General features: G+C 39.1%; 1 protein-coding gene across 1 annotated transcript in view; it reads right to left on the bottom strand.

Annotated features, from left to right (window-relative positions):
* Positions 1-16582, bottom strand: part of FBN1 (fibrillin 1) — a 144920-nt gene that overhangs the window by 82174 nt on the left and 46164 nt on the right. The window contains 3 exon segments of the mRNA XM_036389524.2: positions 3333-3458; positions 7860-7985; positions 11227-11424. Of these exon segments, the coding sequence (XP_036245417.1) occupies positions 3333-3458; positions 7860-7985; positions 11227-11424 (450 nt within the window).

The following is a 16582-nucleotide window of genomic DNA, read 5'->3' on the forward strand; positions in this document are numbered from 1 at the left end:
AGACATCATTCCCTAAAGAAACAGTCCCTCAATTACCCAGGGCCTAGTGGATTCATCTGTCTAGTACCAGTGCTTTCCAGAATTCACTAGTGGCATGGTTTGACACTGGCACAATGCCGGTGCCCCCATGAGAATACCCTCTCCCTGGTTTCTGCTGTGAGATGTGACCAGGAATAAGCAAAGCAGGCTCTCACTTAGGGAAAAAAAATATTATTAACTAAGCTACAAGGAAAAGGAAAAAAAAGAAACACACAAGGAAAATGAAAACATCACAAATACATCTCCTCTTCTCCCTACTAAATTCCCAATACAATACATCCCCTAAATCATCAACTCTCGGTCTGGCACCACTTTTCAGAATACTCAATCCTCAGTGCATCAAGAGGAGAAGAGTCCTTCTTGTGCTAATGGTGACTTCTTCCTTTCCTTCTTGTGCTAATGGTGACTTCTTCTTCCTTCTTGTGCTAATGGTGACTTCTTCCTTTCATGCCCAGTGCTCTCACTACTGAACACGGACCAGAGCTGCTTCTAGGGTCGACTTTTAAGGATGCTTCGTCCCACTCCAAAAAGGCACATCCCAACTTTGGGACATCTGTCCCCTCCATATTTTTCACCCCCTGGGGCCGCGGGGTACCCACACTGAACCCTCTTGGTCCTGAGGCATTGCCTCCCCCTAGAATGCAGTCTCTGACAATACAGCTGAAAGAGTCAGTTGGCCTTTATTTCCAAGCTTTATTTAGATCACTCACACTATCCTATGATGGAAACCTGAAACAGAGAACAAAAAAATCAGGTTTCTGTTTTGCTACTGGTTCTCTATTTTCTCCTGGTGCCCAGATAAACTGGCACACATATTTACTCCTTCATCTACCCTCTTAAAAATCAAACAGAACTCCTTGGAGTTGAAACTGTTCTCCACTACCCCTGGAGAGATATTCAGTGGTTTGGAGTGATGGTGGGGTGGATGGGAAGAAGGAAAGAATCTAACAGACCTGATCATCATCTTTTGTAATTGATCCTTCTCCATTTTGGTCAGTACCACGTTTTGAAACATTTAAGAGTAGTTATGGAAAGTGGAAAAGGAATCTACATGGGATCTGTGCAAGTATACAATGTGCCATGAAGAGATAAGCACACAGCAAACACCTTTATCTACCTACAATTATAAGAGTGTGTCCAAAAGCCACAACATTTTCAGAAAAAAAAATTCAGCAATTTTATGAGAAAAATACCAAATCTTTCCATATTCCTAATCAGAAGGCATTATTCTTATTTTTCCCCCTTCCTCTTCTGCTCCCAATGGTAAAAACACACAAACCAGGACAAGAAGAGCAGGAAATTACCTTTATCTGTTTCAGTTATCACTATTTATTGTTTTTACAAAAAATTATAGTCTTCTGAAAAGGCAAAAAAAATCACCACGAGAATAAATATCAATAAAAATGTGTCTCTCAAAAAGAAAAAATGTAAAAAGAGGCCATCAAAAAGTAACACAGACCAAACAAATTTATGCCAGTTGGAAGTATGGGCTAGCAACTTCTTCACTGCACTTTTCATGCACTTGGGATGAGATGCCCTGCTCTTGTTTCTGCTCTTCAGCTCTAAGAGATAATATCTTTGCTTTGTCTATTCTTAAGATTTGTAATAATGGAGCTCCTGGTGCATCCTTTGGATATCTGGCCCCAGTGCTGCTGAGCTGGAGTCCCCTAAGGGATACATTTCTCAGAAGCATTTCCTCCTCTCTAACAGAACAGACACGTCCAGCTAACACTTTTCACTTAAGACAGGCATGTTGTAATTAAATCAAGATTACATGTTTTGCCCAGCACTAACACAGATCCGGGCTCTGTCCCTGTGAATATGGCAAGAATGTGTCTGCAAATTAGACAAGAATCCAAAATATCTGCAGACAATTGATAATGCTTCCCATTTAGCACATTTTGCCTTGAACACAAACCCAAAATTTCAATGATGGCTCATAGTCTGACATATTATTTATCATACCTTGTCACCATTTAAAATTCCAATTCTTTAGCTGAATTACTTCAGCCTACAAGTGCAGGGGGTAAAAATGCTGAGAAATGCAAGAATATTACATGGGTCTGAATGTCGAGCTGCCTTGACAGAGTGGTGACTACAAAAAGTAAAAAGCAAATGCAAATTGTGCATCTCTAGAAAATTTTTGTTATGGAAAGATAAATCTTGCTCACAAATATTAAGTACAGGTAGCAATCAATGATTTAATGATCCATAGCAATTTAGAAGCTATTAATCTGAAGCAATAAAAGCAACTCCCACTGGCATTTTAAGTGTGCAGTATGGATCAAATCTACAGGAAAGCTATTCTTGATGATGGCAAGAAAGCAGTTTGTTTCTTACAGCCTGCAGAAATCGAATGGCACCATTCAAAATTAATCATAACCCAAACGACTCGCAGATCTCTTGGAAAAGTTAGTACTATTTGGTATTGATCTCTGAACTTTGGGATTCTTTCCAAAATTATTTCCTACCAAAGGGACTAAACAGGATGTTGTATTGGTTCCTAGTGCTGGCACTGTGTAAGAACCATTAAATAAATATGCTAAAACTGAGGAAATAAACCTTTCATTTGATTTTTGCTCAAAATTCAGCACTGGCACTGAAAAAATTAATTACTGCACAAAAATGAGAAAAAAACCGATTAATTAACTACTCAACCTGCCTCAGAGCAGGCTGTTAATGCTTCCCAGAAGCATTAACTGCTAACACTGTTCTTTCAGGGCTTTGGCACTGCAGTGGCAATCATTTCATTCACAAAGCTCTCTGGTTCCCAGTCCAGCCTTTGGAAGATGGGCTCTGCTCTACCACAGTGGAAGCCAGAAAGAACAGCTCTGCCAAATCATCAACGTCATAAAAGCACATAAAACTATCCCATACTCAGTTTATCACATTACTTCCTTTAATGACAAAGGCCTGCAATAGGGTTATAACAGTTGGAATGCAAATTTGCTTTTCTAAATGAGTGCTGAATATAAAACAGACTAAATTAAAGACAAACATGAGAGCAACAATACCAAGGAGACCTTTAAACAAGTTCTAAGGCAACAAATATGACATAACAGAAAAGCTGCAGTAGAAAAATAAGAGGTCTCAAAGAAGATCAAAAAAACAACTATCCTGCAAATGGAAAACTCATTTCAGAATACATATACAGGCATGTGATGTACTTCTACATAAAAGAAGGATTTCAAGTTCCCAAGTTGAAATATGTTTCTGACACATTGTTGCCCATTCCTGATATTAATGAATTGTTATAACACCTACTGTCCTATTGTTCACAGGATTCTACTCACCTATGCATTTTAAGCCATCAGGAGCTGTATAAAACCCTGGAGGACACTTGCAGAAGTAACTGCTAACTGTGTTTGAACACTCTCCTCCATCACAAATTCCAGGAATGGTGCTACATTCATCAATATCTTTAAGACAAAAAGAGATGCAGAGGCAGGTTAGCTAAATTAGTTTTGGCACAAGAAAAGGTTTTATAATTTTACAATTAATAGTAATAATCAAATTCAGGGCATAATCAGTAGTTTTCAGGGCATAATCAGTAGTTTTGAATTAGCATCTTTCATTAGGCATCTTATAAACAGAAATGAAACAGAATCTAAAAAATATTGCATCTGCAAATTTAAAATACGGTACCTGTAAACTGCAAAAGTTTTACTGCTTAATATGGATGGATGAACATCTTAAAACTGCAGAAATTTACTAATTCTAACAAAACTGTAACTCATCTAGTCTGAATTCTGCATACTAGAATGAAGAAAACTGCACTGGGACCAGAGTGCGAGCTGTGTAATGACCACAGTGATCAGGAGCTGAACCATTCTCTCCTGGTACACACTGAGGCACAGCCTCTCCTGGTACACACTGAGGCACTGCTTCAGGACAGACTCACAGGGACATGAACCACCCACTGAACTGCCTGTCCTTACTGCACTCGGGTTTCTCTTGGAAATACCCCACACTAAAGCACTGACAACTAGGTATTGTTCAGCTAATGCAATCTGACAGGATTACTGCTCAGACCCAGATGACTGCAGGCAACAAAAATCATCTTCTCTTTCTCCACTAAATCAATGTTCAGAAATTTCAACAGGTTTCTAGAGTGTAACCAAAATATCTACTGCAGAAGCCAGGCAGTGTCCGCAATTCTCCCTTCATTTTGTCAGTGATTTTAAAGTGAAGCTTCCATATCATGATTGTCCCCACTAACGAATCTCAATCCATATACTAAATCATCATCATAGATACAATGTAAAAAATTTTTCAAATCTGCAGGGAAAAAACCTAACAATTTTTTACAACTCATCATAGCTGCACAGAGGGAACTTGAAGGGTTTTTTCCACAGCTAGTTTATATAAGCTACAGTTATGTGAATAACGATGTCAGCCCCAAGTGTTCCTTAATTACCAGCAGTAGCCTGCCTGGGATGTGCAGTTACTTTCCCCTTGGTTTCCAGTGACTGTCCCAACAATGCAGCTGTATCTAATTAGCACTGCCCTCATCTCCTAGGAACCTGGAGTTCTGCTGAGCTTAAAAACAGCTCACTTTTCTCCATGGTACCTACAAGAGGAATTGGCCAAAGAGAGCAGAAAAGGAGGTTATTCTCTAGACTGATCAATGACATCTGCTTTTCACAGCCATCTACAATCACCCAGCTGCTCTCCTGACAGGGAGCATCCAGCTAGAAATAATGGCATCAGAGGACTCTACCCAACCTCTCCTCCAGAGATCTACGAAAACACAGACACATGACTGTAATAATGATTTCACCAACCACAAAAATTTCTGAGAAGAAACACTTCAACACCACCCAACAGACCAAGGCAAGGAGTGAATAATACTGTAGTCATTAAAAAGGACTGGAAGAGTTTAATGTAATGCATAAATTGGAATTTGGCCCCAACAGATGGGGGAACACCCAAAGTCCCACAGGACCATTAATGAGCATTTTAGCAAGTAGAAAGGATCTCAGCCCTCTACTTCTTCTGTGAAGACAGTAATATAAAAACTAACAACTCCTGGTCTCCTAGGTAAAGCATGGGATGCTGTAATATTTTTATGGCCCCTTGCCTTTGCAGGAAAGAAGTGGAGGGACTGGGATGGCACACAGATGACCCAAGTTTGCAGACTCAGCCATCCTAAGTGGAGCAGGGCCCTGGGTCCCCTGTGCACACATTCTTCCCCAGCATCTTGCTGGTTGTCCTGATGTGGGTCACATTCCTCACTTGGGTGTGTGAGAGGGGTGTGACCTTTTTTTCACTGCTACTTCAAGGATGTTGCCAAAGACTCAAGGCCGAGTGCCCTGGGAGCACTGCTAAGAGACTTCTGGCTTCTGCTCCAAGATTATACACCACAGGAGTCCCACAGGTCTCAGTGACAAAAAATGTGGAAATTGAATTTTGGTCTGAATAAAGCCCTTAATTAACAGAGAAAAATGCAATCGTAACTGGATCAGATTCAAGCATTTTCTGACTCAAATTCACCAATGTTTATCTTAAAGTCAGTGTTGCCACTGTTTATATAGAGTCTGACCTTTTTAAAAGCCAAATCATCACTCTTTATTTTAGGGTTGAGCCTAACTCAAACAGTATTTCACTATTTATCTTAGTGTTGACATCCATATAAGCAACATTGTTGTTGTTAAGTATGTGAGTTTTACAAAGGTAAGTATATTTGATTTACTTGCAGACTTAAATGTCACTCCAGGAAAAGCTACTCCCCAAGTCACCACAAAAAATAGAATTTACCTCAGCAGTAATGCAAATTGAAAAGAAATGGTTATATCAAAGTGTGAAATAATGTAGCAGTTAAAATACAGATTTCCACCAGCTATGCTAACAAAGAGAACCTTGGCCAACCCCTCCCCTTTTCCATCTTGTTGATTCTCTACCTGTCCTCGACAATTGCTTTTATGATCTTACTTTAATGGAGACCCCCTAAAAAACCAGTACTGAAATTCAGCAGGTAGCTCCCAGTTGAACTAAATCAGTGACCAAGGACATGTTACAACTGCTAGAAGTCTACTTGCTAAATACGAAGCTAAACCAAGCAAATAATCAGATGTTATTCATTGTGTATCAGAATTAATTAAAGCTAATTACTGTGAACAAAAAGACTTGTCATATTAACTTATAGAATTCAAAAGATAATTTAGAAAGAACAAGACAGATGGGCTGTTGTTGCATGATCATGCTTTTAAATGTTGTGCTTCTATCTTATTTCATGCCACTGGTATAAAGGTGGTGCTTTTAATTCTTTGAATTGTATTAATACCTACACAGTTTCAACTAAAATTGCTTGGTACATACAATATGAAGATGTACTGCAAGTAACTCTCTGTCTGCAGAGATTCAAAAATCAACAGGTATGAATTTGAAGAAGGAAAAATTCACCTGATCTTTGCAGCCTGGAGATCACTGCAAAGGGATTTCACAAAATGAGGAGGAAATTTGTGGCAGGATTTGGGAACACAGCAACCTACACCAGGTTCTTGAGTCAACTTCCTTTAATGTTAGCAAGTGCAGGCTCTTAGGTGGTTGTTGTTTGGGGTTTTTTGTTATTTGGTTGTTGGTTGGGGTTTGTTTTTAAAATGATTCAGCTATTGAAAAATACCATCAAAATGTTTATGAGATGCAGCCTACAGCTCCCAGCTTTTCATGTACTAATACTTAACAAGGCATATGTTCAGTCTCTCCTATTCACCACATTCTTGGTACTTCATCCACAGAAGGAAACACTTGCAATGTTGCTCTATTCTAAATGTAGGTTACATTCTGCCAAAATCATTGGCAGGCAATATGTAAACCATGCTGTGTACAAGCTCTTCTGAAATTGCTCTCCCTAACCTGCAAATAAATTATAAAGTTTTGCCTAAAATAGCTATTTTTCTTTTGAAAGAGTAATTCATAATTCTTCTAAAATGACTAAAAAGTTTTGAGTGCTTTTTAAAGGGAACTTGATGCAAGAAAGGATGGTGAATGCACACCTTCCTCTCACAAATACTTTTATTGTACTGAAAGTTGGCATTCCAAAATCACTAGCCACTTATGAAATTTGTCTACTCAAGTTAATTTTAGTCTAATGACTGAAAGTAGAATCAGTTGCAAGAGTTAAACATTATCTGGACTTCACTGTAAATACAAATCGATAATGTGCAACTAACACATTTTAGTACTATGTTCCTTATCTACTCAAAATTCTCTTAAAGCAAAGGAGACATCTATACTTGATTATTATATTAGAAAGAAAAGAATCCTATCAAATCACAGTAAAAAAATAGCATGATTCCATAATCACACAATGCAAATTTCCACACTAATATCTAGCACCTGCTGTACACCCAAGTTAGGATGACTAGTAAGTGAAGATAAAATGTTTGTCCTTCTGTAAGATATGCAACTGTAAGGCTGAATTTAAAGCACAATCCAGCAGCCTTCACACAGCACTGTCCAACTCTCTCTTATGTTAAATAGATTCACCTGAGTAGGTAGGAATGTGTTGAATCTTTCACTCATATACACTTTTTGGTCAAAAGATCCACAAAGAAACATGTGCCTCAAGCATTTCTAAAGCAACATATCAAGTCTGAAATGTTACATGAATAAAAAGGCTATAAAAGTTGCAGGGCCAATATTTAACGTTCTCTGGTTTGGGAGAAAGCACCCCTATTTGTATTTGTTGTGAATAATGCTACCTGCAGGCTCAAGGCAGAAGAGACAATAAGTTTGTAACAAACTGTTAAACAAAGTTGGTCCTCCAAAAGAAGACACTCCCCCTTCTACTTTCAGAAGAAAGTCCTAGAAGTTCTTACCGTCACATTTTTGTGTTACTTCATTAAACTTGTGTCCAGCTGGGCATTTGCACTCAAAAGATCCAACAGTATTAATGCAATTTCCCCCTTGACAGATCCCAGGGATGGCTTGGCATTCATCCACATCTGTGATATAAAAAAGGAAAAAACACCCACTTTTATTTCATTTCTCAAGAACAGCCATAATAATTTGTCTACACAGAAATGAAATATGCCTAAATCCGTTCTTTACCCATCATAATATTATGATACTTGCTTGGGAAGACAGACACTAATTTTGTAATTACTCTATGCAAAGTATGATTAAGTACAGTAAATATTTTCTGCAAGAAATCACATGGTTATTATTGTTACAGACATTAAATATCTAGCTGCTATTGCTTTGTTTTTCCAAAACATCTGGGGAATGGTGTGCAGAAAACACAGCCTGCCAGAACTAAAGTTTCTTTGAAGTGTCTAAAACTGGTCACCCAAAATCACTCGCCCCCTTGAAAACCTTGGCAACTCCATACAGTGCTGAGGCCACCAGCATAGAGGAGCAGTTGCAGTGTGCATGGAAGGGGCCTCAGGGAGAGGCACAGCAACTGCAGAGTCATTTCTGATGGAAATTATTAACTTGACACTCCAGCGAGATCAGCACCAATGACATTAGACTGTGGTTAGGATTTGACTCAAAAAGTTTCATAGCCATAATTAATGTTTCAGGAGGAATTATTAATGACCTGCTTAGACATACATAGATTTGAGGGGGTTTTCCCTATTATTTTTCTTTCTTTGTTTTTCATTTTTTCAACGAGGAAAATGAAACAACAAAGATGATATCACAGGCTAGGTAGTAAGCTCAAGACAAACATTTTTCAAGAGGCCCCAGTTTGTGGCCTCACAATTATTTTAGCACAACAACATGTGTGTCGTCACTTAGCTGCAGAAGTGTTGCCATGGCTTAATAACAGCTACAGAAACGAGGCTGATGGAGGTGGAGGAGTGGCATTGCAATAGGACACTGGGGAAGTCTGGCTCACTGTCCCCAGGGGCTGCCCTGTCTCTGCTGCTCAGGAATTCCTTCAGGAGCACAGAGCACTCCACTCTCAGATTCCCCCATCTCCTCGGGAGAACCAGCTGCTGCTGCTAAAAACTGGTTCCTTGAGTTCCTGGGCTTCACACTGACATAAGTTTCAATGCAGGGACACAAGCTGAAGGAGATGATGCGTTCAAATCTCTCTTTATAAATCCCAGAGACACTGCTGTAATGTGTCTTGAAGTCTGAAAAGCCAAGTATTATGTCTGTACAAAAGGCTGAGAGGCAAAGCTCCCGGGAGCCACAAGGAGGAAGTCTCAGGAACGCCAAGGAGCGTCTCTGCACCACATGGCAGGGTGCTCTGTAAAGACCCCTGGCTGAAGGGATCCAGGGCAGGGGCAGCAGCAGCAGAGCTGTCCCCGGGGGAGCTGCTGTGCTGGGAGGTCACAGAATGAGCACAGCCTCAGCAGCCTCACAGCTGCTGGGACTCGAGCTACAGCAATGGGCTGTGCTTTAGCAACAGCAATCAGCCAGACTTCATGGCACTGCACTGAATTAAAAAACCTCAAAAACTAAAGAAACAGAAGTCATGCCTCTGAGTCATGATGTCTGTTTCAAAATCCCACCTTTTGGTTTTATTTTTCTTCTTTGTATCTTTAACAATCTCAGCTGTGATATTAATTTAACTTTCAGCCAAAGTCAAAATTTGGGCAGTGATATTCTATTTACTTTTGAAAATAACCTTGCCCGCCCTCACTATTTCTTTACCTTTTTTTTTTTTACTCCCCACACAATAATAATGATTTCTTTTTCTCTTCAGAGAACCTGGATTTTATTTAACCTGTTTTCGTTTATTTAGATTGAATATGGATGTGAAATCTCTGAAACGCCGTCAGTCTGAATGGATGCTATCTGATTTCAAAAGGATTTCATACAAGTGCACGAAAAATAAAGCTAGTATGGGATTCCAAAAAAGATGTGTTGAAATTAAAACGCAATACTTAAGAAGGGAAAACTGGAAAATGCAAGTCAAACATATTGGGCCAAAACTCTGTTGGCACCACATACAGATCAGCATCAATGTAGCTGCTTGCTAAGAAATGTGCAGTAAGCAGAAGTAACCTTATTCCAAACTGCACAAACCCATTGGAGAGTTCACTGCAGCTTTCCCATGACACAAACAAGAGGGATATAACTAGGTGTGGCATAACTTCAGGGGTGTGGGCCACATATTTATGTACATAAGCTTTCAAAAGTGTCCAGAATCTCCGTTCACAGATTCCTGCACAATTTAGTCCTGATCTTTACAGTGAGAGAGGGAACATAATCACTGAGGTCAAAATATGGGCACTTCATGCAGTGCACACAGCCATGTTGTCTATCTTGAAGTTCATCAAGTCTGTCTGCAGGCACCAGCCATGACTTGGCATGTGACAGAGGGTATCTACATCTTTAATGCAATGGAATGCCTTGAAGTCCCTTCATAGGAATTTCATGATTATATAAAATTACTCATAAATTTATAATCTTTATCTTCTCTATTTTCAAAACTATTGTAACTTATTAGAAAACATTAGACAGATTGAAATAAACTGGGCCCAAAGATATGGTGCTGGGAATGTATAATCCACATCAGTTTAATACATAGTTGCCCCTGTTAACTTTCTCCTGTTTCCTGTCAGACATCCAGACAATAAAAGAATTTATACAGCTGGAAGTATTAGAATAAAAGCCAAAAGCAGTGTAAGGACTTTCTACAGTAAGGCATGCTCTGAAAGAAGTAAGCAACATCTGGGTGGATTTTATGATTTGAAACAAATGCAAATGCATTTCCAAAATTGTATAAAATATATAATAAGGCATTACAAATGGCACGACAGGCACTTTTTTCCAGGTCAAAGCAGTGGAGCTCAAGAGATAAGACATCCAAGAGGAATCCAAGTTACACAACTTTTAGCTAAAAAATCTCACACCAGGTAACTGGGGCATTATTGCCACAGATTGACGTTTGCATGTTCTGAGTGCTCTCTGAAAGAATAAATTCCTCCACAGAATGATCAGGTGGTACACTCAGAAAAACACCACTACAGAATCAAGGGAAAGCACTGCTGGCAGTGAGAAATTCATTAAGATGCTGGCTGCTCTCACATGGCCTGAGTTACTAATGTACTCACTTGAACATCAGGCACTCACTGAATCATGAAGTAATGCATCTGACAGTGTTTTTCCATTCTTCACACATATAGCTCAGAATGGCTTAGGACAGGTTATTCACAGCAGTGTAACTCAATTAAGATTAATCCAGTAACAATTTCAGCAGCTTTTGGGGAAGCTGTGCTGGTAACTTACCTTGACAGGCCCCCGTTCGAATGTTTGGAATGAAGCCTCGGCGGCAGGGATGCGGCTGGGCAGGGCACATCTCACAGGGGTGGCCCCAGGCTCTCCCAACAGTTGCACAGCACAGAGTTTTTGTGCAGACAATTCCACTGAGCTGGCCCTGGCACATCTGGTTGGTCACCAAAGTGAAGCAAGGGCCGGTCCTGTAATCTGTGCCAAAAACAGGAAACCTGATCAGCTTCACAACAGAAATACACAACAAAACTCTTAATAAAGCAAAACAAGCACATTTAGGCAGTTCTTTTTCACACAAATTGCCCACCAACCCAACAATTTATGTTTGAAGTGTTCTACAGAGGATTTTTTTCTCTCTCTTTAATTCAAGTCCACTGAAAACAAACTGTGACTATTTTACCAGCTATGTTATATCTCTAGGTCCCCTTTGCTGCTTCATTTAATCACTCATAATATTCTTCCAAGGGTCTTTTCATCAGTTTCTTTTAGATATTCAGTGCATTAAAAAGAATACTGATAAAATAGTTAGGGTATGTTTATTTCCACAAGTTGGATGGCTGGTCTCAAATGAGGCTCAAGGGAAGCAAATACAGACTACAGGAAGGTTTCTGAGGACAGTTTTCACTGCTATTCAGGCATATGCTGCACCAGATATGTGGGCAAGCTTTGCCTACAGCTGAATGGAGGGCATGTGAAACACATCTGCTTTGATTTGTTTATGGTAGGACAGGCCACAGCCAACAGACAGAATCAAACTAAGATGTTAACAAAAAACCAGTAGGCTTCATTTTGTTCCACCCTCCAAGGGCAAATACCAAACAGCGGTAGTGCCACTCCTGCTGTCTCCTGGACATCCAGGCTGCACACTCCAGTTAATTCTTAGCAAGCTCCTCTAAAATGCTTTTTTTGTTATGCTGCGCCAGGACAGAGTCCAGCATCCTGTAAGCACAGACACCAAATTATGAACCTGTTATTTCTTTGTACTGTAGTAGTTACACACCCTGAAGTAGTTATGCACCCTGAAGCCTATCCTTTAATAAATCTTTGTGCCAAGCAGAGCTGGTGTGTCCATATGCTGTAATTCTGATAACTCATCAAGCCATTCTGATACAATTAATAAAATAGCTTACAGAGATATAGCAAACAATAATGCTATACTGCTACTGTTATCTTCATCAATTAACATGATGGTATCAGAAAGGATATTGAGTTAGATCAAAGGACCTTTCTCTGATGAGCTCATACTAAGTGACACTAAATACCATTTATTCTTCATTAACTATCTATCACTCCAATAACTGCCATTCTATCTTTTGTCTGTTTAACCCACCTATAATCACTCAGATAATCTCTCTTCCTTTTAAAATACTGGATCAACAAAAATTTTCTTTCAGCCTCTGGAAATTTCTCTTGTATTTCCAATTCTATGGTGAATTAACCTTTGAGAACCCACTAACTATTTTCAGGCTCCCTGGTTAGCTAGACTAAGTGTCTAAAACGACCTAAATCGAATTCCTGCTACTTAATTTCAGCTTTAAAGGTCAGCACATTTCAAGTATAAAATTCCTGTCCTATCCCCTCCAAACAGTACAGGTACATTTACCAAACACTTCTCCCATCCTCCTCTAGCAATTCCATCAGTCTCATCATGAAACAAGTCAGAATCTCTGATATCTCTCTTGCCCTTGAATAATTAATTCCTTATCATCATCTTAACTTTCTTTCGCTTGGTATTTCTTATCGTGTCCCTTCATTTCCCATATGAATTTTCCACACTACAGCTTCTGTTAAGTTTTTCCCTAAATTAATACAAATAAATCATGATCAATTATACCTATCAAATAAAAAAATAATTTCCCAGATCGATTTTTCATCCTTGATCAAAATAAGAATATGTGCTTTACTCTATGCAAAACTCCCAATGCTGTAACTCCAAATATTAAAACAAGAGACAACAATTTCTTTAGAAATGCTACAGTTTTGTGTTGGCAGCAGGAAATCTTCCGGGTACCTCCCAGAATGAAATCCCCCATTGTAGATTGTCCCTCTGCTGTTTATATATAGATGGGTTAGAAAGGAGTCATTTTGTTCTCCGGCGCAGTGGGAGCACGCGTCAGACAGTAGTGAATAACTCATCTTGTGTTTTATGGTAGGATATGAATGGATCAGCATTTACAATTGTTTGCTTTCAAGCTATAAATGACTTAGCAGTGGCTAATATGGCTTAGAAATATGGTGAACCCAATGAAGTTAACTTCATAATCATGCAAGTCTTTCCACCAGGTCTCAGTAACAAGATGTGGGTCGAATATGCACTCAAAACCAAGCTAGTCCAGTTTGTTATTAATCAAGTTCATAACACTTCAGTGTGGAGAATTACAGACTCAATTTTCACCAAATACTTTGCCCGGATAAATTTTACTCCTAATACTCAGTTTTCTTCTAAATACAGCTTCCCTTCTATTTTTTCAAATACAGTCTTCCACATTTTCACAACTAAGATTTTTTTTTCTCTACTCTTAATGAAAAATTCTAAAGGTCAAAAAACCCATATGAAAAAGATCATTTGAATGTACACACCAGCCTGAGGCCTCAGAGAAATCCACACATCAATTCATTTTTTCATACAGAGGCCAAAGAGAAAAAACTTTAAAATTAAAGTGTTTTAAATAATGCGTTTCAGATTTTTTACTTATTACAAGAAGAAGGCCTACAAGAAGAAAATGAGATTCTACTAACACAGTAGCAAATTGAAAAGAGGCTATGAGCTTAAAACACCAATCTTTATTTTGTAACATCAAAGTTTCCTTATACATTCATGTCATTTATGATTATTCAAACTACTTCAATAAGTAAAGCTCAAACACAAGGTACCAGTGACCAGTCAGGAGCTGGAAAGAGCTGAAAATATACCCAGAAAAGCGATTACACAATTTGTATGGGTTGCTTTTTTTTTTTTACTCAAGGATAACTTCAACTTAACTGAAGAATGTTGAGGCTTGAAATTATTTTAGTAAAATGATTTAAGATGTGTGACTGGTAATTCAAATCTTTTGAGTCACTTGTAATGCAAACCTCAGCACGTGCAAGCAGCCCTCAGTAAGGCAGTAGCCACCATTATCTAACAATTTTATCTGCTTCTTTAGATACTACTTAGCTATTTTGATAAGAATAATTCCACAGGGAGCTTCAGACAACACAGAAGATGGTAGAAACTGTAAAACCACATTACATTCATACACTGTCAGAAGAGCAAGAGGGCAATAGAATGACACTGGTTTATACCACACAACAATTCAGCTTATTAATTCCACAGGAAAGAATCAAGATGCATTTTGATCTAGAGCTCATTCCTATTTCAGTCAGAACCATCAAATAATTTTAGTTATCTTTTCAAAAGATACTTCATATTCTTAAAAGCAGCAGAGAGGTTGCTCAAATATGTAGTCCTGGCAGGCTTTGATCAAAACCAAGCACAGCAATAAGTAACAATTGTTCCAAGTAATTCTGGACAGCACCAAAGAGACTACAAGCACCAGGACAGTGCAAGACTTCTGGCACCAGACACACATCTTAAGCTCCTAGTTCACACTAACTTCTGCTTCGTTTCAAGCACAATATAGTTTTTAATGTAAAAATAAAGTTCAAAACTGTTGCTAACTAATGGAACCTAATGCTAGTGCAAGGAGGCTGGTTAAAATGGGGTCCCTCTATCCTCTAGGATTCACTATAAATATCCTAAAAAGAGTTCTTGATGTTTCAAGTTAACAGCCTGCTTTTGCAAACTGGTAACCACTTATTAAGGGAGGTTGACAGACTCCTTCATCTCTCTTAAAAATAAATGAAAATTGAATGAATGCAAAGGTCAAAGTATGAGACAGTAGCAAGCCAGCATTTATCTGATCATGATCAAGATCTCATTACAGAAAACAGGAAAATGCCACCTCCTCTTGCCATCACAGAAAAATGGCTAATGCTAAAAAGAGTGGTGCTTTTCCAGCCCTCCACACACAGCATGCCCCAGTCACACAGTACCCTGGGCTGCAGCACTGCCTGAGCAGCAAACCCAGCTCCTCCCAGCTGTCAGCACTTCACAGGGGATAATTCAGCATGAACCCCCAAACACAGCCAAGACTGCTGTACAACTGAAACTCCCCACGGCAACACAAAGCAGCAACTTCCCTTTCTCGAGTACAGGGAGAAAGGGAGAGGGAAAGAAAGGAATATTCCATTATCATAAAATAATGAAAGAAAGGTCAGAAAGGGCTCTAAGGCAAGTGAAGTACCTTAAAGCTGATCATTAGTACAACTGATTTTCCTGCCTAGCAGCACTTTTGTTTCTGCTGTTTGAAGGCTTGTTGGGGTTTTTTCACCAGCTGGGGATAAAAGAGGGACATTGGAAGAGAGTCTGCACAGGGCAGAAATACCATCTCATCTCTGCCCAGGTGTGACCCACTGCACTTGGCAGCCTGTTCCACTGCTCAGCCACATGTCAGGAAAGGGAGTCACAGCCACTTGTACCTGAGAATGCTCCTTTGGAACCTGATCTCACACAGCCAAAGAATACACAAACAACTATACTGTCCATGGCGAAAAAACAGCGTCCATCACTGCAAGTTTCACCGTACTTCAGTCACTTCACTCTCTTCAGAGAAGGTAGCAAAACACTTGAAGGTGATGGAGAAAACTATAATGGGCCTCATTTCTGAAGGCAGGATGTGCTGTGTCTGAAATTAGAACTTTTACAGTAAAATTCAAAGAATTGCAGAGAGTCTTGCCACTGACAGAAGGAAACAGTATGACCAAGCTGACTGTAGCAGTGAGCATCACCATAGCAGAGGTACAGAACACAAAGTTTTAGCACTTCAGCTTAATTTCAAAATCAAAGTGATTCTAGGTATTTTCAAACATACTAAAATCTCCTGATTTTAGAGGACAGAGAGAACAAACAAAAGGCTCTACATACATGAACCTCATCAAAAGTTAATGCAAACCTCTGTGTGTCACTGTACAAGGAAAACAGGAAAGAGCAACAAGCTTGTAACTCCATCTTCACTTGCAAAATTTTCCTGTCAGTTGCTTGTAGACTTGAAATTATATTGATCATGAAATTATATTTTGCATACAAGATCTTACGACTTTTAACTTCTGATCAGAAAAGTGAATGACCATGCTCAGGGATGACCATGGGATAACTATCATGTACTTCCATCTTTTCTAATAGGGGACAGCCTCACATCTCAATTCACAGACCAAATCAAGACCAGACCCCAACACATTCCCAAGGTTAGTTCAATAAACTGAATTCCAACTATTTAAAAACTCAGACACAATAATGCTCTGTCCACAGGTG

Source organism: Molothrus ater, chromosome 13 (assembly GCF_012460135.2).
Source record: "Molothrus ater isolate BHLD 08-10-18 breed brown headed cowbird chromosome 13, BPBGC_Mater_1.1, whole genome shotgun sequence".
Taxonomy (NCBI): Eukaryota; Metazoa; Chordata; class Aves; order Passeriformes; family Icteridae; genus Molothrus; species Molothrus ater.